The following is a 20,544-nucleotide window of genomic DNA, read 5'->3' as shown; positions in this document are numbered from 1 at the left end:
CGAGTGCGTTTCTTGAGACATCAATATTATACTATGGTATTTTATTCAAGTTGTTTAAACATATCTGACATGACATACCTACTGTCATGAGGCATGCATACTCTGATGCCTTATTACCTACATACATACATCCATATGGAAGGCGTTGTAAGAGGGATTATAGATCTGGGGGCACGGGAGTGCCCCCGCCAAGACAGCCAAGCGGTTTTAAATTGAATGGGAAAAGAAGTAGGGGCAGGCCGAAGAAGAGGTGGATTGAGTGCGTCAGGCAGGATATGGCTAAAAAGGGAGTAACAGATCGGTTAACATCAGACAGGGAGAAGTGGAGGAGACTGATATGCTGTACCGATCCCACATGAAGTGGGATAAGGGTAAGGATATACCCTGATGATGATCCATTAGGAAGGCCAGTGGCCCAGCATTGTAGACGTTAAAATATCTGATGATGGTATTAGGTTTTCTAGTCAGAGTTAAAATATCCCAACATTTTCAAATTTTCACGATTATAAAATTGGTAGGAGCGGTGGTGGTGTAATGGTTAAGACGCACGCCAGTGGATCGAAAAGGCCGAAGTTCGAATCCTATTCGGGCGACATGACTTTGTATACCAATCTGACTATAGTTTTCATGGACCAACACTTGCTGATTGTTAACTTTTGTTTGAAATGGAGAATAATAATGGCAAGAAAGTTGTGTGTGTTTCATTCCACGTAATGATAATGACCCTCGTCATAATTATACTAGGAATATGTAGTCATATTCCTAGGAAGTAGAAAATTGGATAATTTTTATTTTCAAATGACTGTACTATTTATTCTGTTGAATGTATAATTTAGGAGACTATATTTTTCTTTATCAAAATAAGTAACTATCTATACTATAATTCGTTTCGTGGTAATGTGCCAAAAGATATTGACACTCAAAGGGTTGGAAGCTTTTTTAGCTTAGCTTTTTTAGGAAATGGGTCAAATTTAACTCGCAAGGTTATATCCAGATTAACTAACATACTAACGGGGCAAGTTAAATAAAATGTGGTATCAGAATTTTTTTCGATTTTTCGATAAGCGTTGTGTTGATTTTTTTTACAATTTCAGTTGTACTAAATAATACCACGCTATCTAGCTAAATGTGGCCTTCTTTCTTTCTTATCGAGTGCGTTTCTTGAGACATCTCACATGATTTATACGACTAGCTAACGACTATCGAGTGGCAAGTAGTCGTATACACACCAGTGAGCTAAACTGTCAATCAGTGTGCAAGTTTCCTCACGTTGAAAAAAACGTGGTCTAAAAGTCTCGCGACTCATGGCTCGGTCTACCCTATTAAGGGTAAAGACGTGATAATAGTATCAATAATCATCTAGTATGTATGTGATCTAGTAGTATAAATAAGATACACTTGTATTAAGTCAGTTGGATAGATCCATTTTCGAAAATTAGCAACTTGAAAAAAATGAAAGAATTAGTTATTTTTAGATACATATTTGATGAAATTTATTTAGTTTTAATCACGCCTATTAATAGTTTCCGTATGGCACACCACCGCATCCGCAGTTGCCGGAGATGGAGACGGCGCCAGCAGCTGGCAAGTTGCCGCTGAAGCTCACAGCGCCGAGCACTGGCACGGCGCCAGTGACGACCGTGGTGCCAGCAACTGGCAGCTCTCCGCCGACGGCGAGCGCGCCGTTACCCACGCCGCCGTAGCCGCCAAGTCCAAGACCGAGTCCAGAGTTGAGGCCGAGTCCAGAGTTGATGCCGAGTCCAGCTCCAGCCAATCCTAAGCCGCCAGCGCCAACCAATCCCAAGCCACCAGCGTTAACCAATCCCAATCCACCAGTGTTAGCCAGTCCGAAGCCGCCAAGTCCGGCCAAGCCATTGTTGTAGCCGTAGCCGCCAATGGTGTCGACCTCAACAGCCGCCACCTCGACTTCGCCGATTCCATAACCTGAAGCGCGAGGACCCAGACCATATCCACCCAATAGGGCTTGGCTGTACGCTTGCTGTAAATAAAATGATTTGTCTTTTTCAATAATAAAAGAGACATATCTAAGTATTACAAGAATTTTCCAAAAAAGGCAAAATGCAAATATGGGTCAAATTGGAAAAATGTATGGTTATAAAAACCTAGAACTTTATCTCTTTAAAGAGTGGTATTGATATGAGGAAATTTTACAATAAAGAAAAAAATTATAACTAAATAAAATACCTGGATGAGGCAAGCTTGGATGCACAACAACAAAAATGAGAAGGTAGACATGTTTCAAAGGATATTTTTTCAATAATGTTGACCTAACTATACAAACTTCTTTTATACTGCTGAAATTATTTCGAAATATTTGATATCTTTAAACAATGCAATTTTATTTTGAAATATTGTGACAATGACTTCGTGTTACTATATATAGGTTTATATGACAAAACTGATAACGGAGCTGGTATAAATAGGTAATACATAGCTTTTGACATACATTGACCTAATTGCAAATTGCAACAAAATGGTGTCAAAAATCTCCATCGCATTCTTCGCTCAAGCACTGCTGATTCAGCTGGCATTTGCCCAATACAACATTATCAATTCTGGAGCGAATGGTTACGGCTGGGCTGATGAACTTGGTCTGGGAGGCGCATACGGTTTTGCTGGGAGCGGACTAGGCTTGGCCAGTGGTTTGGGCGTTGTGAGCGTCCCCGCGGCTGGAGTGGAAGTCGTTGGCGCTGGATTGGGCGGTAACTTAGGAGGATTGGGATGGAATGGTGGTCTTGGCGTGGCCAATGGATTGGGTCTCGTCAGTGTGCCTGGAGTTGAAGTGGGTGGAGCGGGCTTAGCTAATTTGGGCTTAGGTTTGGGAAGCGGTCTTAACTTGGATGCTGGATTTGGTTTGGCTGGTGTCGGCTTAGGTGCCGGGCAAAATCTTGGTCTTGGTAATGCTGTGGTAGCAAGCCCAGCGTTCCTCAATCTAGGCAGTTTGTCTGTCGGAGGAGTTTTCCCGGTGACCAGCGTTGGGCCTATAGCCCCTTCTACTATTACTGTTGTGTCTGATAATGTGATTGAAGGCGTTGTGTTCGTCAGTGGTCAACTGCCGTTCTTGAGTGCTGTGGGCATCGAAGGCGCGATAGCATCTGGTGGTGCTGGGGCTGCGTCTTGCGGCTGTGGCACTGGGAATGTGGGCATCGTCAGTGAGAACGCTGCTGGTGGCTTGGGCGCGCTGGGTGGTCTGGCCGGGCTTGGAGGACTTGGGTACTTGTATTGAATTTCGATTTCTAATAAATATCAAGGCTAAGCTTATCTGTGTCATTTTATTTGATTTTTTTTTCATAGCCGGTTTGTGTCTCACTACTTCTTTTATCTATGGGCCCACTGTTGGTGTTTATATATTTATGATAGGTGATAGGTTATTTATTACCTTAACTGCCAACGTTGTCGGTTTTACTACCTATAATGTTGAAACAAAAAATGTTTATAATTTACATATACAATAGAACAAACAAAGGATATATAGGAGTTTGAATATTCACAGTCATACTATAATAAATAAAAATGGCTATAACTTTTTTAATGCACTTTTTGGCACTATAGTGAAAATATGGATTTTGTGCAAAGTTTTAAAATAAATAAATATATAATCATAATTACCTTGACAAAATATAATTATCACAAGAATTATTCTTTCTCTCTCATCTCTGCATGTTCCTGGTTGCATTCGAGATTATGAAGCCGCGGAACCCGAGGTCAGCGTAAAAATAAAACTATAAATAAAAATTTTGAAGATTCGGCTATGATTATATGATGAATAAAAATATTTATGACACAGTCAAAGCTTCTGTCATAGCTTCGGCGATGCGAGGCTCTGTCGGTCCCACGCGAGCTTAATCGTCGCAGATGCTTTTCGCTCACCACCGCAGCATCAGCTGGTTGGCCAGCTTGGCCTGGGTAGATGCGACAAGACTAAGTGGAGTCACTTTTACAGCAATTCTTTTCTGCCGAACTTTCATTATTTACTACAAAACTTAGTGACAAGTTTTGTAGTTAATAATAGTTAACCTGTTTTCAATGTTTTGTTCCATTCTGCCAAATAGACGACGGGCATAATAATAATTCCTAGTCAATTTGATTATATTAGCACATTTTGGCCATTATTCAAGTTACGCGAGTATTTTTGATAATGTCCAATTAATCTGTTGGTAAATAACTTAATGCATTTTTGAAAAATATATCTGAAAACTTATGATGATATTAGATTTATGATCCCGGTCGACCATGTGTCAAGCTGCTATTTATGACCCATACATATTTAGTAGTTTAATTACTTGTTATTATATAATTTTTAAGTTCAAATTCAAATCATTTATTCAGAAATTAGACCTTCACAGGCACTTTTTCTCGTCAATATCGCTTCGAATGAAGCTGTTCACATAATTATGATCGAACTTCACTTAGAAGTTCGTTTGATCTTCAATTATTTCTCACAAGCTACAAACTACTGGCATTTCGGAACGACCACTGCTGAGAAGAAATGCCGAAAGAAACTAATTTGAACAGTGTAGGTCCCTATCATGCCAGATCGGCTTACCATTATTGTTTCTTACAATGTTTTTTTTTTCTTTCTTATAATATATAAAAGTACATAATGTACATAGTCAAAAGGTATATCAAAACAGGTTATGATTGTGATCCGAGTGCTGATTATAATAAAAAGTTAACATGAGGTCACAGAAACTGTCTTTTAGCATGACCGATAGATAAATAAATAAATAAATATATTAGGACAAATCACACAGACTGAGCTAGCCCCAAGCAGTCCAACATGGCCGCAGGATCAGGTCCCGGCGAGTGCTCCTCAAGAACGGTGAGGAAAATGTTCCAGTCAGGAGCAACATACCCTCAATGTCCATCAAGTATATGAGAGACATCGTCAACACTGTCGTAAATCTTTATATACAGTCTTTATACATCATACCTATGTACATACGAAGTGGTAAGATACAAATAAATAAATAAATATATATATTAGGACACATCACACAGATTGAGCTAGCACCAAAGTAAGTTCGAGACTTGTGTTATGGGATACTAACTCAACGATACTATATTTTATAACAAATACATATATAGATACACATCCAAGACCCCTGGGCCAATCAGAAAAATATCATTTTCCGTCATGACCCGACCGGGGATCGAACCCGGGACCTCTCGGTTCAGTGGCAAGAACATTACCACTGCGCCACCGAGGTCGTCAGATAGGTTTTTATCTTCACAGACTGTATAACTACATATTACAATGAATTACTTAGGTACCACATTTTTTAATTATTTATAATTATTATTTAATCAAGAATATAACCAAATTAAACGAGAAACGTGTAAGTTATGGAAAAGTGTTCGGAACTAATTTCAATTTCAGAACAATGTAATACAAAATACAGTAGAAACTAAACGCAAAATACTCGTATGTAAGAGTATGTATACATATTAATTTTATCTATGAGATTATACAAATTCGGTAAAAGAAAAAGTGTCATAAGATAAGAAAGATAATAACGGCAATATTCTTTAATAGTTTGGAAAAGGTTCTTATTATCGTACCAATAGTTTGTACTGAACCTGGGCTCCGACGCTCAACGGCTGAGGAAGAAACCGAGAATACGCTTAGTTGAGAGAGAGTTTGTCGTAGTAGTAGTAACGCTAGCTGAGCTCAAGTGAAGACTAAACTAATGGAAATTGGGAGTAAGTATGAGAGAAACTAAATATTTAGTGGTACAATGCAGATTCAAGACTTTAATGGTTTCATATCTTAGATCTTACAGATAAAGGCCAAGGGGGCCAGCACCTGCAAGTCCTCCAAGACCTAGACCAACGGCACCCAGACCGCGTCCAGCACCCAAGCCAAGTCCGGCAGCAGCTGGCAGCAGAGCGGTAGATCCGGTCTCGCTGACGATGCCAATGTTGCCGTTACCGCAGCCGCAAGAAGAGGCTCCGGAACCAGCTGAAGCCAAGGCTCCTTCGAAGGCCACAGCGCTCAAGAACGGCAGCTGACCGCTGACCAGCACAGCGCCTTCGATCGCGTTGTCTGACACCACGTTGAGGCCGGCTGGGACGACGGGGCCCACACTGGAGATCGGCAACACTCCTCCGGCAGACAGACTGACCAGGTCGATGAAGCCTGGCCCTCCCAACGCTACGTTGCCCAGACCGAGTCCAGCGCCTCCAGCCAAACCATTGGCCCAGCCAATTCCATTGCCAGCTAAGCCCAGTCCCAGACCATTGTTCAATCCAGTCACACCCAGAGCACCACCCAGTCCTCCAGCCAAGCCATACGCGTTAGCTCCGCTGTTAACGACGACATTGTTTTCCACCACAGAGTTTCCAAGAGCGTACTGGGCGAATGCAGTCTGAAAATTATAAAATAACATTGTACATATCGCATTACGTCTTTATCCCTTAATAAATGTTGCCTGGGGCTTCGCTCACGTGGGAATTTTGAGATAAAATATAGCTTACCTTTCTAATGATGAAAGAATGTTTGAAATCGGTTCGGTAGTTTCGGAGATTACCCGCCTCAAACATCAAAGTCACAAACTCACAAATGCTTATACCTCTTTAGGTATAATAATAGTATAGATAGTTTAGAATGAGGCAGAGAAAACCTACGGCTATGTTTTTAAGAATAGCAGAAAATAATTAAGTATAATACCTATTGCAGAATTTATGTGACGTGAGGTTTCGCCTTGAAATAAAACCTTACATCCTTCCGTGGTTATCGTACGTAGCGAGTAAATGATACGTGCCTCGGTAGACGGCCGGCTGTTTGTAAACAACTGGCGAATCTTCAAAATTGTAAATTATTTTTTACGTTGTCCACAGTCCTCACACACACACCTCACATCCTAACAACTTGAAAAATGCAAAGATGAGAGGTATTGTTAATTAACGAGTTTATTTGTTTGTTTCTTTTACCTGTATGGCCAAGACCAAACCGCACAAGACAAGGGTGACTTTAGCTGCCATTTTGATGTTTTGAGGAGAAACTCAATAATAATGGTTTCCATTTAAAATGTGTCTATTTATACTACAAGTGTTACCTTATTGATACACATAATACTAACGTTATCTATAGGTACATGTAATTTTATAACTAACACAATTTAACTTTTGAATTAACCTATTGTTTGACCTATTGATAAAGTGAGCATAGGTGATGTTGAAATTATTTAAGTAGAAATAATATAAAAATGAGGTAGTTCAGTATTAAATTCATTCCAAGTTCTACGAAGACACAACCATGTCCACTTTTTCTTTACTGCTGCTTTGCATACAAGCTTGCTTGATTCAGGTAAGAATATTAAAAAGTAATTAAAGTGCAGTCTGCGCTGGTACGGACACATTTTCTGTTGGCCGAAAAATTACGTAGGGAACAAATGTCGCCTGACCTTGGCAGTAAAGGAAAACCCAAGTACATACCTACCTACGTACCTACTTATTATTTATAATTAACCAACTATTTTATTTTCTTACAGCAAGCGTACAGCCAAGCTCTCTTGGGTGGGTATGGTCTGGGCCCTCGCGCTTCAATCGACACCATTGGCGGCTACGGGTACAACAATGGCTTGGCCGGAATTGGCGGCCTGGGATTGACTAACGCTGGTGGCTTGGGATTGGTTAACGCTGGTGGCATAGGATTGGCTGGAGCTGGACTCGGCATCAACTCTGGACTCGGTCTTGGACTTAACGCTGCCGGGCTAGGCGTTTCTGGTCTCGGCGGGCTCGGCATCGCCGGCGGCTACGGCGGCGTGGGTAACGGCGCGCTCGCCGTCTCCGGAGAGCTGCCAGTTGCTGGCACCACGGTCGTCACTGGCGCCGTGCCAGTGCTCGGCGCTGTGAGCTTCAGCGGCAACTTGCCAGCTGCTGGCGCCGTCTCCATCTCCGGCAACTGCGGATGCGGTGGTGTTCCATATGGGAGCTATTAATTGACCAACTTGACAACAAAAATAAATGCAAATTCTTATATTTATAGATGTTTTTTTGTTTATATTTTATTCAAATACTTGCGGCTCGTTCCAGCTATGTTTTGATAAAAATCCTTGTCAAAAATCATACTATCTATTGGTGAAAACCGCATAAAAATCTATGCAGTTCTTGAGTTTATCGCGAACAGACCAACACATGCGGCAGAGGACTTTATTTATTATTTATTTATGTAAGCATATGATAATGGTAAGATAATCATATAAATATAAGTTATAATAGATAAAAACGTTACAAACCATAAAACCACCACCACCTGGAACTATCGTGAATAGTTGCAATCTTTAGAGCACACCTGCAAGCCTACCATCAACTTTTATAGACCGATTCCAATGCAATTCAGTTCAATGCAGGAACCTAAAATGAATCGCATTCATACAAGAAATTAAGTCGATGGTACGAATTTGCGATGCAGGTCAGTTTAGGTCGTAAAGTGAATCGCGTTCAGAGATGTAGGTAACCCCCACTAATATATAAAAAATAAAATAAAAAACAGTAAAATAAAATTAGGATCATGTGGAGTGGGAAAGTTGTCAGGAGGATTCATGCGTTTTTATCAGTCAAATAGACGTTAATTGTATAATACGCTTTATACATAAATTTTTTCTTAACATACGTTTTAATTTTTTTCATTGGCAGATTAATAGCCTCTGCAGGGAGTTTATTGAATAATTTTACACTTTGACCCACGAAATACTATGTTTATTTCGAATGTTTACACTATTTACTTCTTTTAATTTTTTATTTAGATGTACTTAAATTTGATTTGATAAAAATAAGCACATCCAAGATGTACTGAGACACAACAGTGAGAATGTCAATTGATGTAAAGAGTTCTTGAAGAGAATCACGAGGTTTTAATCCGTAAATAAAACGAATAGTCCTTTTCTGTAATATTTTTTTTTCCTATATCAGCTGCATTATCCCAAACTAATAGTCCGTAGGACATAATGCTATGACATATTGCTAGTTCACTCGTTTCTCTTTCAAAGGTTGACTGGATTAAATTTCATTAGCGATAAGTCCGCCTCATTAGGTAGGTGCTTATGACTCCTTTGTGAATAAAATAAATAAATAAATAAATATAATAAATAATTAATATAATAAATAAATAAATATAATCACACAGATTGAGCTAGCCCCGAAGTAAGTTCGAGACTTGTGTTATGGGATACTAACTCAACGATACTATATTTTATAACAAATACATATATAGATAAACATTCAAGACCCGGGCCAATCAGAAAAAGATCATTTTCCATCATGACCCGACCGGGGATCGAACCCGGGTCCTCTCGGTTCAGTGGCAAGAACTTTACCACTGCGCCACCGAATGGTGCATTAAAGAGTTCGTCTATCTATCTATGTAACAAGAAACTACTATATATGTATAAGAAACTACCGTAAATTTATAGCATTTATTTTGATTTGAATAAAGATTTTGAATATTATTCGATGTATTTGTTTTTCATTTGTGAAACGCAAAGTTAATAGAAAGGAATAAAATATCTATACACAAGATACAAAATTATGAGCTGTTGTCCGCAACTCCACCCGCATCTTCCAAATTTGTGTAAGCGGTACAGACAGCTCGACTTTCTTATACTCTTCTAACATTACTTCTGAATGTCTAGTTTATGTTTATACCAAATAGTCCGCAGAGTCCAGCAGCGCCAAGTCCAAATCCGAGTCCAGAATTGAAGCCGAGTCCAGCTCCAGCCAATCCTAAGACACCAGCATTAACCAATCCCAAGCCACCAGCGTTAGCCAGTCCCAAGCCGCCAAGTCCAGCCAAATCATTGTACCCGTAGTCGCCAATCGCGTCGACTTCAACAGCGGCCACCTCGACTCCGCCGAATTCATAATCTGAAGCGCGAGGACCCAGACCATACTCGTGAAATCATACTCGTCTATCTGAGACCGAATGCTTGCTGTAAATAAATTTATCATTTATATTTTAATTATAGTTTCATAAGAAGGGCTTATAAATATAGATAGGTAGATGATATAGAAAATAAAATAGTGAAAGGCAACGTCGCTCGGATTTACGCGTATCTAAATTGTTATTTCTTTTATTATCATGATTATATTGACCAGAATAAGAATAAGTAACTTTACAGATTTCAATCTCTCGTATTCAATTAATTGTATAGCAATACCTGAATAACGCAAGCTTTGATGCACAGATAGGAAAGTAAAAGTTGTAAACTGTGATTTCTTCAGTTGTCTTTTACTAAATGATATTAATTTTATTTTTCTTACCAAATAATAATTTATAATGGCCAGCAATGTGTACGACTAAATTAAGTTCAATTATTACGTAAGAAGTTATAACTTAATTTTAAAATATAGATAATAATAAAAATGTAATATGTAATGTATATTTCTATCGTAATAAACATGGTGTAATTCATTAGGTCACAATAGCTAAACTGATAAAATTGTAGTATAAAAAGGCGTCAATATAATATATAATTTGTAACATATAATTATTGAAGTGAATCAAACATCAAAATGGCATCCAAAGCTTTCTTCGCAATCTTGGCTCAAGCCGTGCTGATCCAGGCAGCGTTTGCCCAATGGGTAGGCAACTCCGTGGTAGACAACAACGTCGTGGTCAACAATGGAGCTGGTGGACTGGGCGGTGGTGCTCTTGGTGTGACTGGTTCGAACAATGGTTTGGGACTGGGCTTAGCTGGCAATGGACTGGGCTTGGCCAATGGTTTGGCTGGAGTTGGAGTAGTCGGCGCTGGATTAGGTGCTAACTTGGGAGGATTGGCATTGAACAACGAACTTGGTTTGGGTCTTGGCAACGTGGTGGTGGGAGGACCAGGATTTGTCGACCTTGCCGCTCTGTCTGCCGGAGGAGTTTTGCCGATCACCAGTGTGGGTCCTGTCGTCCCAGCAGGTCTTAACGTGTTGTCAGACAACGCGATCGAAGGTGTTGTTCTAGTCAATGGTCAGCTACCTTTCTTGAGCGCTGCAGCCTTCGAAGGGGCCCTGGCTACAGCTGGTTCCGGAGCCTCTTCTTGCGGCTGTGGTAACGGCGACATTGGCGTCGTCAGCCAGACTGGATCTTCTCTGCTGCCAGCTGCTGCCGGTCTTAGCCTTGGTGGCCTAGGTGGTTTCAGTAGATTAGCCAACCAAGGTCTGCTCCTTTAAATTCTCATAGTCAATATTATTGTTACAAATAATAGTTACTAATAAAATGTTGGTTGTTTAATATAATTTTTTGTTTTCTTTTCATTTTTTTAATTATTCAATTTTTTAATAATTAATTATTTCAAGCTTGCACACTTGCATGCCAGCAGACACGTCGTGTCACAGTAATGCAATAAATTTGTATTTATGGCCTCCTGGCATATCAATGGCACGTTGGCAAAATGGTTTTTGTTAAAACGCAAACCCATCTTAAAGTTAGGACTTTTGGGTATATTTTGGGAACTGGGCAAATACTGGGCGTAAACCCATCTATGCACATTGCACATGCAACCACTGGCATGCCCGCAGTAACCTGTTGTTCCATTTTGTTGAGACATACATTTATGAATGTATTTTTTAGGGGAATAGATCCGACGATAGATTCAAATTTTCATTTGTCTTTTTGTATGAATCTATTATTTTCAAAAAACCTATATTGGTTACTAGTAACTATTTAGTTATATAGTTGCTACTTTCTGTTTCTGTTCTTTTTTGTTAACAAAATATAACCAATTTATAAATTATACTACAATTTGGCAATACAAGCTGGTTTCCAATCTCTTTTACTATCCTGTCCTCTATTAAAATGTGGCTGCTAGCAGCGATAGCAACACTACATAATATACAAAAGAAATACACACACAGCATACGCTATTGACCACCATTTGAAGCGTCTCTTTTCAAAATGTATAGATATCCTGTTTGTACAGTTTATTTAAAAATATAGATCACTCAGGGCGTATATTAAGTTTCTATAGTGAAGAGTGCGTACTATAACTACTAACATTACCTCTTATAGTAGCCACACACATCGACATATTTTATCTACCCTGTAATTGGTTCCCAACAACGTGGGTCAAAGTGAAATTTGTCATTACAAAATCTCAATAACAACTTCCATATATAAAATACTTCCATAGGTGTACCTATGATACTTACATAGGTACATAAATATGATGATGATGTCCGACCGATTTCGGTCACGGCGACAGCTTCAACGACTTTGAACTCGCTGGTGTGCTCGCGTGTGGCTTGTGTAGCCAATCTTCTTGGTGAAGGTTCTTGAACATTGTGGGCATGTGAGCACACAGTTATTGTATTATTTTGAGTTAGTGCACAGGTGGTCGGGCTTTTAACTCATCGCGCTTGGTATCCAGTTGGTATCCAGTTTTAATGGGCAGCTCGCTCCTCCCACTGAGATAGATATATAGACAGATAGGTACATACTTAGGTACATAGAGCACAATTACATGCGGTTTACAGCCATATTTATTAGCTATATTTCAACTGTGTAGTTCTAATATTATTTGTAATAATCGACGAATCGTTATCAGAAAAAATAAAACACAACAACTTGTCTAGTACTACCTATTAATGGAGTGGTTTGCAATTGCCATCTCCCTTTCACACTCACGTTAATAATCAACCAGTGTACCTACCTACAGATTTTTTAATCACAATTTTTTACCAGAAGCAAGTGGTGGTCTATGAAAACTACTACACATGAGTCAGATTGGTATACAAACTCACGTGGCACGAGTATGACCTGGGATCTTACGATCAACAGGGCGTCTTAAACGTTACACAACTTCCGCGACTTCCATAGGGTTTAACTCTCTTATTATATATAAAAGTTTAAGCATCTGTGTTTAATAAAGGTAGTTACCATCGCACTTTTGACAGAACGAGATAAAACATTCGTTAGCTTGAATTACTTAAGCTGTAACTTATTTATGAATTAGAGGTTAAAAAATAAAATTGTTTTGTTTAGTCCAGCGAGTCCAGCTGTATGGATTTCTAACTGAAGTTGATAAAACAACACGTGCTTTATAAATTCATTTTATAATACGTGATGTTTCGCGGTTGTTGCGTGTGCTGATAACCTACATTAAGTAATTGCAATATTTCGTAGGTCATGGTATCGAAGTAATTATCTGTATGACACTAGTTAAATTTTCTGCTTTATTTCTGTTTATATAGAGAAACAAACATGAATATAATAAAAATGATACAAACATTTCGTAAGCCAAATCTGTATTATAGCTGAATACATTACCATGTTGATACATTTTGGAGTGCAATTTTATAGTAGACCTATAGTATTTTACAGGATAATTTGACGACCTCGGTGGCGCAGTGGTAAAGTGCTTGCCTCTGAACTGAGAGGTCCCGGGTTCGATTCACGGTCGGGTCATGATGGAAAATGATCTTTTTCTTATTGGCCCGGGTCTTGGATGAATAGATAGAATCTATATATGTATCTGTTATAAAATATAGTATCGTTGAGTTTGTAGTCATAACACAAGTCTCGAACTTACTTTGGGGCTAGCTCAATCTGTGTAATTTGTCCTAATATATTTATTTAATTATTTATAATAAACAAATGATACAACAAAATTAGCTCAATGAATGTTCATTTTATTCATATCCAATATATTTGTATAAAAACTTATATGTAGAGTCCGCTTCCGCGTCCAGCATAACCAAGACCGCGTCCAGCACCCAGGCCGAGTCCGGCGGCTCCCAGGCCAAGACCGGCGGCAGCTGGCAGCAGAGCGGCGGATCCGGTCTCGCTGACGATGCCAATGTTGCCGTTACCACCGCCGCAAGAAGCGGCGCCGGAACCAGCCGAAGCCAGGGCTCCTTCGAAGGCCACAGCGCTCAAGAACGGCAGCTGACCACTGACCAGCACAGCGCCTTCGATCGCGTTGTCTGACACCACGTTGAGGCCGGCTGGGACAACGGGGCCCACACTGGAGATCGGCAACACTCCTCCGGCAGACAGACTGATCAGGTCGATGAAAGCTGGGCTTGCCACTACAGCGTTGCCCAGGCCGAGTCCAGCGCCCAAGCCGTTGTTCAAGCCCAGTCCGAGCGCAGGCGCGCTAGCGACTCCCCAGCCCAGTCCTCCTGCGCCGAGTGCTCCGGCGGCACCGAGTGCTCCAGCAGCGCCTCCAGCAACACCATACGTCGCTCCCAGACCGCCGGCTGCGTTAGCGTTATTCACTACCACATTGTTCTCAACCACGGAGTTTCCACGGTAGGTTTGGGCGAAAGTGCTCTAAAACCAAAAGAAATCTTAGAAATCTCCAAGACTTATTTTGAATGATAGTAAATATTTAAATAAAATCAAACGCCGTTTCTTAAATGAATATAATTATTAAAGTACATACCTGGATGGTGAGGACCAATCCGCACAAGACGAGGGTTGATTTAAATGCCATTTCGATTGTTTGAGGATCAACTCAATACTGACACTTGTATTGAAAAAAACTTCCTTATATATATCCAGCTTCTATGAGTGTTTACTCCATTGGCTTATTTCCCTTATCTATTACTTAATGTTCCGTTAATACTAATAAGTTGCTAAGCACAAATGTTGATAAAGTCGTTGTTTCAAAATATAAGCGATTGCTGAGTATATAAGTCAAGTTCACTTGATTTAATTCATTCTAAGTTCATTGTTTCTTTGAATACATCAAACATGTCAACCTTCGCTTTTCTGTTGCTCTGCATCCAGGCTTGCCTTGTCCAGGTAAGATAAGTCCTATAAATTTTTGACAATAATTAGGTATCTACTTGTTTTTTTGAAAATAAATTCAAAATTAATATTTCTATTGCCACGGCTATCGTTTTAATAAAAGTTTATTTATTTTCCAGCAAGCGTACAGCCAAGCCCTCCTGGGAGGGTATGGCCTGGGCCCTCGCGCTTCAGGTTATGGAATCGGCGAAGTCGAGGTGGCCGCTGTTGAGGTCGACACCATTGGCGGCTACGGGTACAACAATGGCTTGGCCGGAATTGGCGGCTTGGGATTGACTAACGCTGGTGGCTTGGGATTGGTTAACGCTGGTGGCTTGGGATTGGTTAACGCTGGTGGCATAGGGTTGGCTGGAACTGGACTCGGCATCAACTCTGGACTCGGTCTTGGACTTAACGCTGCCGGGCTAGGCGTTTCTGGTCTCGGCGGACTCGGCATCGCCGGCGGCTACGGCGGCGTGGGTAACGGCGCGCTCGCCGTCTCCGGAGAGCTGCCAGTTGCTGGCACCACGGTCGTCACTGGCGCCGTGCCAGTGCTCGGCGCTGTGAGCTTCAGCGGCAACTTGCCAGCTGCTGGCGCCGTCTCCATCTCCGGCAACTGCGGATGCGGTGGTGTTCCGTATGGAGTTTACTAGACGTCAACTTTACATAGCCAAACAGTTTGAAGAATTAAATACATATTATTCATGGACATGTATATATTTTACGAGTATTTCTGGTTTTCACAAACAACCATATAATACAAAAATGTATTATATATAACGGTATTACTTATATGTTTTATACAACCAACTTTTCACGGGAACTTTTGAACTTCGAAAATGTTGCGTATAATTTTAAATATGTGATTGATAACTTAAAATTTGATCTACATTAATAGATAGCCAATGTTTCAAACTAATGTATTAATTTGGATTAGAGTTAAATGCTAATTAGTAGAAAATAACTTTGCAAAAAAGTAATATTTTGAAATGTTTTAATGACAACTCGATAAACACTATGCTTTAATCGATGTATATATATATATATATATATATATATATATATATATATATATATATATATATATATATATATATATATATATATATATATATATATATGTTCTTGCTTATTTTTTTGTAGATACGAGTAAGTCTTTTTATAATATACATTTACATAGTACATTATTAAAATGCATCCCATACCAGCCAGCGTTGACAATATAAGCGGTCGAATTAACGTTTTTTGCGGCGTCATCACACAGTTACAACATGAACATGAACATATGCACCACACCCAGCCAGCTCGAAGCTGAAACGGACGAACCGAATACAGGCCGTTGGCCGTACCTATGCGACGCTGCTTCCATCCATCAAAGTCACGTTCGCTGGAATATACGTCCTTCGTCTACTTGCTTCACCTTGCCACCAAAACAGCGTCGAGCTCGCTTATTTTTGCTGTCAATACGAGGTATCAGAGGACGTTCCCTAGCTGGCCTCCCAGCGACCGCTACCTTGCTGGGTGGAAGCGGTGGCGTCGCACAAGCCCAGACCCACGACCCCACACCAGGGGGCACGGTTTTATATGGAGTGACACGCTCTGGGATGGGAGAGGACGGTCGACTAGCCGCAACCGGTCGACCACAATCAACCGACTATGCAGCCTGTAGCCAATATTGGAATTTAGGAGGACGGGTTATTCGATGGAGGAGAGCGTTGGTGTGTTTCGTTTTCCTCACTGACTTCGTTGTGTGTGTTGGTGATGGTTTCGTCGTTTTCTATTTCGCTGTCCGTTTCGTCCATTTTGTATATTTCTCTAGCCGCTGAAATGAGTTCTTTCTTGTCTGTTGCGAGCTCTATCCACTCTGAAGGGCTTTTCTTATAGTATTCCATGTCCTGTTGTAGGGAATTTTTCCAGGTATAAATAGGTCGACCTATTTTACGATTTTTTGCTTCATGTTTGTATGCAGCGTGTAGTAGATGTGGGTCTCTGCGTCGTAGTATGTGTCCATAGTAACACATTCGAAGGCATTTGATTCTTTTTGTAATAGTTTTTCCATCCAGAATGTCGTGTATCTTGCTGTACATATGTGCGGGGCCTGCATTGTCTAGCATGTCGCGTAAAATCATTCTTTCGTATCTTCTAAGTTTTGAGCGATTCGCTTTTGTTAGTGCTGCGCATTTGAGGCCGTAGGTCATAGTTGGTTCTATCACCATTTTGTAAAGAAGTTTTATTGTTTTCCCTTGCATGCGGGAACTCTTAATAAATTTTTGTAGAGTCTTCGAATTTTTGATCGCTTGTTTGCAGCGGGCATTTACTGTACCATTCCTGTTCAGTACAGATGAGATGTAGGTCCCTAGATACCTAATTTCTTTAACGGGAGATAAAGTAGTTTCTCCCAGTACAAAAAGTTCCTGTTATTTATGTTTAGTGGGTCGCGAACTAGTAATTTCGTTTTTGTATCGTTTACTGTAAGACCTACTGACTTTAATAGACTTGTGGCCTTTACGAAAATTTCGTTTAATTGTTGAATATCGTTTGATATTATGATTACGTCGTCCGCGAAGGCTAGAATAATTGGTAGTTGAATTTTGTCATCTTGATTTAGTTTTATATAAGGTAGTTCTTCCGCTAGTGTTTTGAAGACGTCGTCCATAACTATTGTGAAGAGTCTGGGTGATATGGGACAGCCTTGTTTGACACCCTTACCTTTTTTTATCCATTTTGTTTGTTGTCCGAACCATTTAATGCATGTAGATTCATTCAAAGTGGCTTTTATGATTCGATTTGTCATGGATTTATTTGTTCTAGATGCGATTATATCTCTGAGGGCTGAGTGATCCACGGTGTCAAATGCTGCTTCTATGTCGATCGAAAGAACAAAAGATTTTTCACCCGCTTTCCATTCTTCATCCAATATTCGACGTAAGGTGAACATGTGGTCATCCGTGGAGCGATTACTTAGAAAGGCGGCTTGGTAGTTGCCTAGTGTTTCAATTGTTTCGTCCAGTCGTTTTAGTAAAAGGTTTGCATAAATTCTGTATCCCGTACTACATATTGATATACGTCTGTAGTCATTTACCTGTTTCGGGTTAGTTTTTTTAGGGAGTGGCACTTGAAACGACTGAGTCCATGAGGATGGCAGTATGTTTTTATTCCATGCAGTTCGAATGTGGTTTAAAATTTCTAAATTTAGCTCTTCTGGGTTGGCTTTGTATAATTCTGTTACAACTTGGTCTATTCCCGGGGCTGTTTTATTGCGCATTTTTTTTATTATTTCTTCGATTTCTTCTAGTGTAGGTTCCGCGCCTAGTTCTTCTTTTGCGTTTTCGCCTGTCAATTCTTCTATGATTTGTCCTTCTGTTTTTGCCAGTTCTTGTTCCCATTTAGACATAGGAATAAAAGTCTGCTTTAGTCGGCGTCTTTCTGTTTGCTTATGATTTCTATAGAATTCGTATGTGAATTTCATTCTTACTGAGGGGTGTCTAGTTGATAGATCACTGAAAAATGCACGATATTTTTCTTGCTCCTCGGCGACCTCTATTGCTTGTAGGTGATATCTACACTCTTTCAGGATTTTTTGGTGGATTGGGTCAGAGGGCCGTTGGTTTTTCAAGCATTTTGCTTTTTGTAATTTTGCTAGAGCTATCCTGTACTCTCTGGAATATTTCCGATAAAATTTCAGGATTTTCGTGGCTGAAGTTTTCATAGTTCCTGTTATTTCTTCCCAGGAAAGATTGGCTTTGTTTTTGTTCTGGTGTCTTTTATTTAAAAGTTTAATTACTTCCGTTTGGTATTTTTCTTTTGTGCCTTTACTTTGGAGTAGTTCATAGTCTAGCGATTTATATTTAAATGTGTTTAGCTCCTTGTTTTTGGGTGTTGTTGTTTGAGTATTAAATTGGTGGGTCTTGTTGGTATTTCTATTTAAGGGTCTTAGATTGCCCCAGATGATTTTATGGTCCGAAAGTGGCGTGTATTCGCCTTTTATATAGTTAAATGATGGTGGAGTTTTAGCTTGGGTCATAATGTGGTCGATTTGTGAAATATTGCGGCCGGATCTGTATGTCGTTTTACAACTATTGCGGCCAAAGGATGTGTCTAGTCGGAGGTTGCCCATTCTAATTAGATCTGTCATGATTTCACCGTTGTTGTTTGTAGTTTTGTGATGCAGGTTTCTACCTATTTGTTTTGGATTATGCCGTGTCTTTGGGTTCTGGTAGCCGACGTGTGCATTGAAGTCGCCCAGTATTATAATGTATGAATTTATTGGTTTCTCGATTATTAGTTGCCGGAGGCGGGCTAAATCATTTGTTGCCGCTGACGTTGAGTTTGAGAAATGTGTATTAACTATAAATAGTGTAGTTTGGTTATCTAGGTAGATTAGCGCTGCCATGTTGTTTGTGTTTGATTTTGTCCATTTTATTGTGAGACCGCAATTTTTTCTGATTAGGATGGCTAATCCCCTTTTTCGGTTTTCACATAGAGACCAGAGGTAGTGTTTAGATTTGTAAGAACCTGTTTTTAAGTGGGTTTCCTGTAGGCATGCAATGTGAATCAATTTATCTTCTAGTGTCGAGTCAATGTCTGCTTTTTTGTTTAAGGTCGCTGCGCCTCTTACGTTCCATGTAGCGATATTGATGTTGTCTATTTGTTTTATAGTTGTGTAATGAGGCTTCGGTCTTATTAGTCTGTAGCCGGTTTCGTCAGTTATTTCTTCCGGGGTGCATTCGCCTGAGCTTTCTGTCTTTTGTGTGGGGTTTAGTGAAGAAGCGCCCAAATGGTTCTTGAAGCAGTCGTAATGATTTCCATTAAATATTAGGCCTATGCAACCTGCTGCGTCATTATTTTTCGGGCTGAATTGTATTGTTTCTTTTAGCGGATAGCCTTGGAAGATTTTGACGTTGATGCTGTAGTATTCAGCTGCTGCTATCAATATATCAGTCCCACCCCAGGTACCTTCTTTATATTGAGCTTGTAGGTATTTGTTGATTTGAGTCTGTAGATCTGTTAGTGTGTCATTTAGGTTACTCCTAATAGCTTGGTGTATGTTATCGTTGTGTTGATTATCCTCAACGTACTTAGCTAAGTCGCGTCGGATTGCTAGATGGTCGAATGTAATGCCAAACAGATCGTTGATTTGGTATGCGATTGCTCTATATAGACAATTACCATCACCTGGGATTTTTGTTATGGTGTCTGCGTATATCTCCATATTTCTATGCTGTAAAAAGAGCTTAATTTCTAAAGCAGCTGTGGAGAAAAATGTATTAGTTTTAGTTGAATATGTTATGAAGTTTGGTTTGTGGTACCTAATGCCAATATTAAATTATAACGTCGAATGTAAATCTCTGGGTTGTGCCAACTTGGTGAGTTTGTTAGGTAGGTAATAAAGGTTTATAATGCTCGGGGTTTCTTTGTCTATAGAGTCGTTTGCGTAATAGGGTATATTTTTTGCTAGCTTTCTATTTTGTAATAAATTGTAACCTTCATGCCTTTTTTTTGTTGCAGGGATCAATTGCTTTGTTTTATGGTTTGCGTCGAGTCAGACGATGTTATTCATTTATGGCTTGCAGCTGTGGATTTGTTTTTGTTCTACGTGTTAGCTATTGTGTTTGTTGTGTTTCCTGGTTTCAATGGCGTCTTTCTAATTTCTTATCTTTTATTTTTATATTGGGCCTTTTTTTTATTGTTGCAGGAATGTTGTTTGGAATTATCAGTATGTTCTAATGTTGGGTTATAGAATAAGTATGTAATATTAGGTTATTTAAGACAAATGTTGGCGGAATATCTGAGGTGCCATA

At 39.8% G+C, this 20,544-nt stretch overlaps 6 protein-coding genes across 6 annotated transcripts; 4 read left to right on the top strand and 2 right to left on the bottom strand.

Annotated features, from left to right (window-relative positions):
• Positions 1-1,465: 1,465 nt before the first annotated feature.
• Positions 1,466-7,108, bottom strand: LOC128681352 (elastin-like). Its single transcript, XM_064436861.1, has 6 exons — positions 6,955-7,108; positions 5,802-6,389; positions 3,075-3,237; positions 2,594-3,032; positions 2,303-2,315; positions 1,466-1,999 (listed from the first exon to the last, which is right to left on the bottom strand). The coding sequence occupies exons 1-6, from the start codon at positions 7,003-7,005 to the stop codon at positions 1,517-1,519; spliced, it is 1,737 nt and encodes a 578-aa protein (XP_064292931.1). The 5' UTR covers positions 7,006-7,108; the 3' UTR covers positions 1,466-1,516.
• On the top strand, positions 2,457-3,282 carry LOC128681452 (chorion class B protein PC401-like). The gene has a single exon (XM_053765347.2). It carries the CDS (start codon positions 2,495-2,497, stop codon positions 3,245-3,247), a length of 753 nt encoding a protein of 250 aa, XP_053621322.1. The 5' UTR covers positions 2,457-2,494; the 3' UTR covers positions 3,248-3,282.
• Positions 7,109-7,211: 103 nt separating the features above from the next.
• Positions 7,212-8,008, top strand: LOC128681461 (chorion class CA protein ERA.1-like). Its single transcript, XM_053765356.2, has 2 exons — positions 7,212-7,330; positions 7,515-8,008. Exons 1-2 carry the CDS (start codon positions 7,280-7,282, stop codon positions 7,962-7,964), a joined length of 501 nt encoding a protein of 166 aa, XP_053621331.1. The 5' UTR covers positions 7,212-7,279; the 3' UTR covers positions 7,965-8,008.
• A 2,492-nt stretch (positions 8,009-10,500) lies between these two features.
• Positions 10,501-11,250, top strand: LOC128681457 (chorion class B protein PC10-like). The gene has a single exon (XM_053765351.2). It carries the CDS (start codon positions 10,537-10,539, stop codon positions 11,182-11,184), a length of 648 nt encoding a protein of 215 aa, XP_053621326.1. The 5' UTR covers positions 10,501-10,536; the 3' UTR covers positions 11,185-11,250.
• Positions 11,251-13,620: 2,370 nt separating this feature from the next.
• Positions 13,621-14,549, bottom strand: LOC128681455 (chorion class B protein PC10-like). The gene is made up of 2 exons (XM_053765350.1): positions 14,397-14,549; positions 13,621-14,284 (listed from the first exon to the last, which is right to left on the bottom strand). Exons 1-2 carry the CDS (start codon positions 14,445-14,447, stop codon positions 13,673-13,675), a joined length of 663 nt encoding a protein of 220 aa, XP_053621325.1. The 5' UTR covers positions 14,448-14,549; the 3' UTR covers positions 13,621-13,672.
• A 52-nt stretch (positions 14,550-14,601) lies between these two features.
• Positions 14,602-15,452, top strand: LOC128681458 (chorion class A protein Ld12-like). Its single transcript, XM_053765352.1, has 2 exons — positions 14,602-14,758; positions 14,884-15,452. The coding sequence occupies exons 1-2, from the start codon at positions 14,708-14,710 to the stop codon at positions 15,394-15,396; spliced, it is 564 nt and encodes a 187-aa protein (XP_053621327.1). The 5' UTR covers positions 14,602-14,707; the 3' UTR covers positions 15,397-15,452.
• Positions 15,453-20,544: the final 5,092 nt, after the last annotated feature.

This window comes from Plodia interpunctella, chromosome 27, assembly GCF_027563975.2.
Source record: "Plodia interpunctella isolate USDA-ARS_2022_Savannah chromosome 27, ilPloInte3.2, whole genome shotgun sequence".
NCBI lineage: Eukaryota > Metazoa > Arthropoda > Insecta > Lepidoptera > Pyralidae > Plodia > Plodia interpunctella.
The sequence above is the reverse complement of the archived record's forward strand: the minus strand, read 5'-3'. Positions and strand labels throughout refer to the sequence as shown.

Coding starts and splice junctions, on each gene's coding strand:
- LOC128681452 (XM_053765347.2), top strand. CDS start 2,495: ATGGTGTCAAAAATCTCCATCGCATTCTTCGCTCAAGCACTGCTGATT.
- LOC128681352 (XM_064436861.1), bottom strand. CDS start 7,005: ATGGCAGCTAAAGTCACCCTTGTCTTGTGCGGTTTGGTCTTGGCCATA. Junction 6,390..6,954: donor GTTTGGTCTTGGCCATACAG/GTAAAAGAAACA, acceptor TATAATTTTCAG/ACTGCATTCGCCCAGTACGC. Junction 3,238..5,801: donor GCCCCCTTGGCCTTTATCTG/TAAGATCTAAGA, acceptor ATTCAATACAAG/TACCCAAGTCCTCCAAGCCC.
- LOC128681461 (XM_053765356.2), top strand. CDS start 7,280: ATGTCCACTTTTTCTTTACTGCTGCTTTGCATACAAGCTTGCTTGATT. Junction 7,331..7,514: donor TACAAGCTTGCTTGATTCAG/GTAAGAATATTA, acceptor ATTTTCTTACAG/CAAGCGTACAGCCAAGCTCT.
- LOC128681457 (XM_053765351.2), top strand. CDS start 10,537: ATGGCATCCAAAGCTTTCTTCGCAATCTTGGCTCAAGCCGTGCTGATC.
- LOC128681455 (XM_053765350.1), bottom strand. CDS start 14,447: ATGGCATTTAAATCAACCCTCGTCTTGTGCGGATTGGTCCTCACCATC. Junction 14,285..14,396: donor GATTGGTCCTCACCATCCAG/GTATGTACTTTA, acceptor TTTTGGTTTTAG/AGCACTTTCGCCCAAACCTA.
- LOC128681458 (XM_053765352.1), top strand. CDS start 14,708: ATGTCAACCTTCGCTTTTCTGTTGCTCTGCATCCAGGCTTGCCTTGTC. Junction 14,759..14,883: donor TCCAGGCTTGCCTTGTCCAG/GTAAGATAAGTC, acceptor TTTATTTTCCAG/CAAGCGTACAGCCAAGCCCT.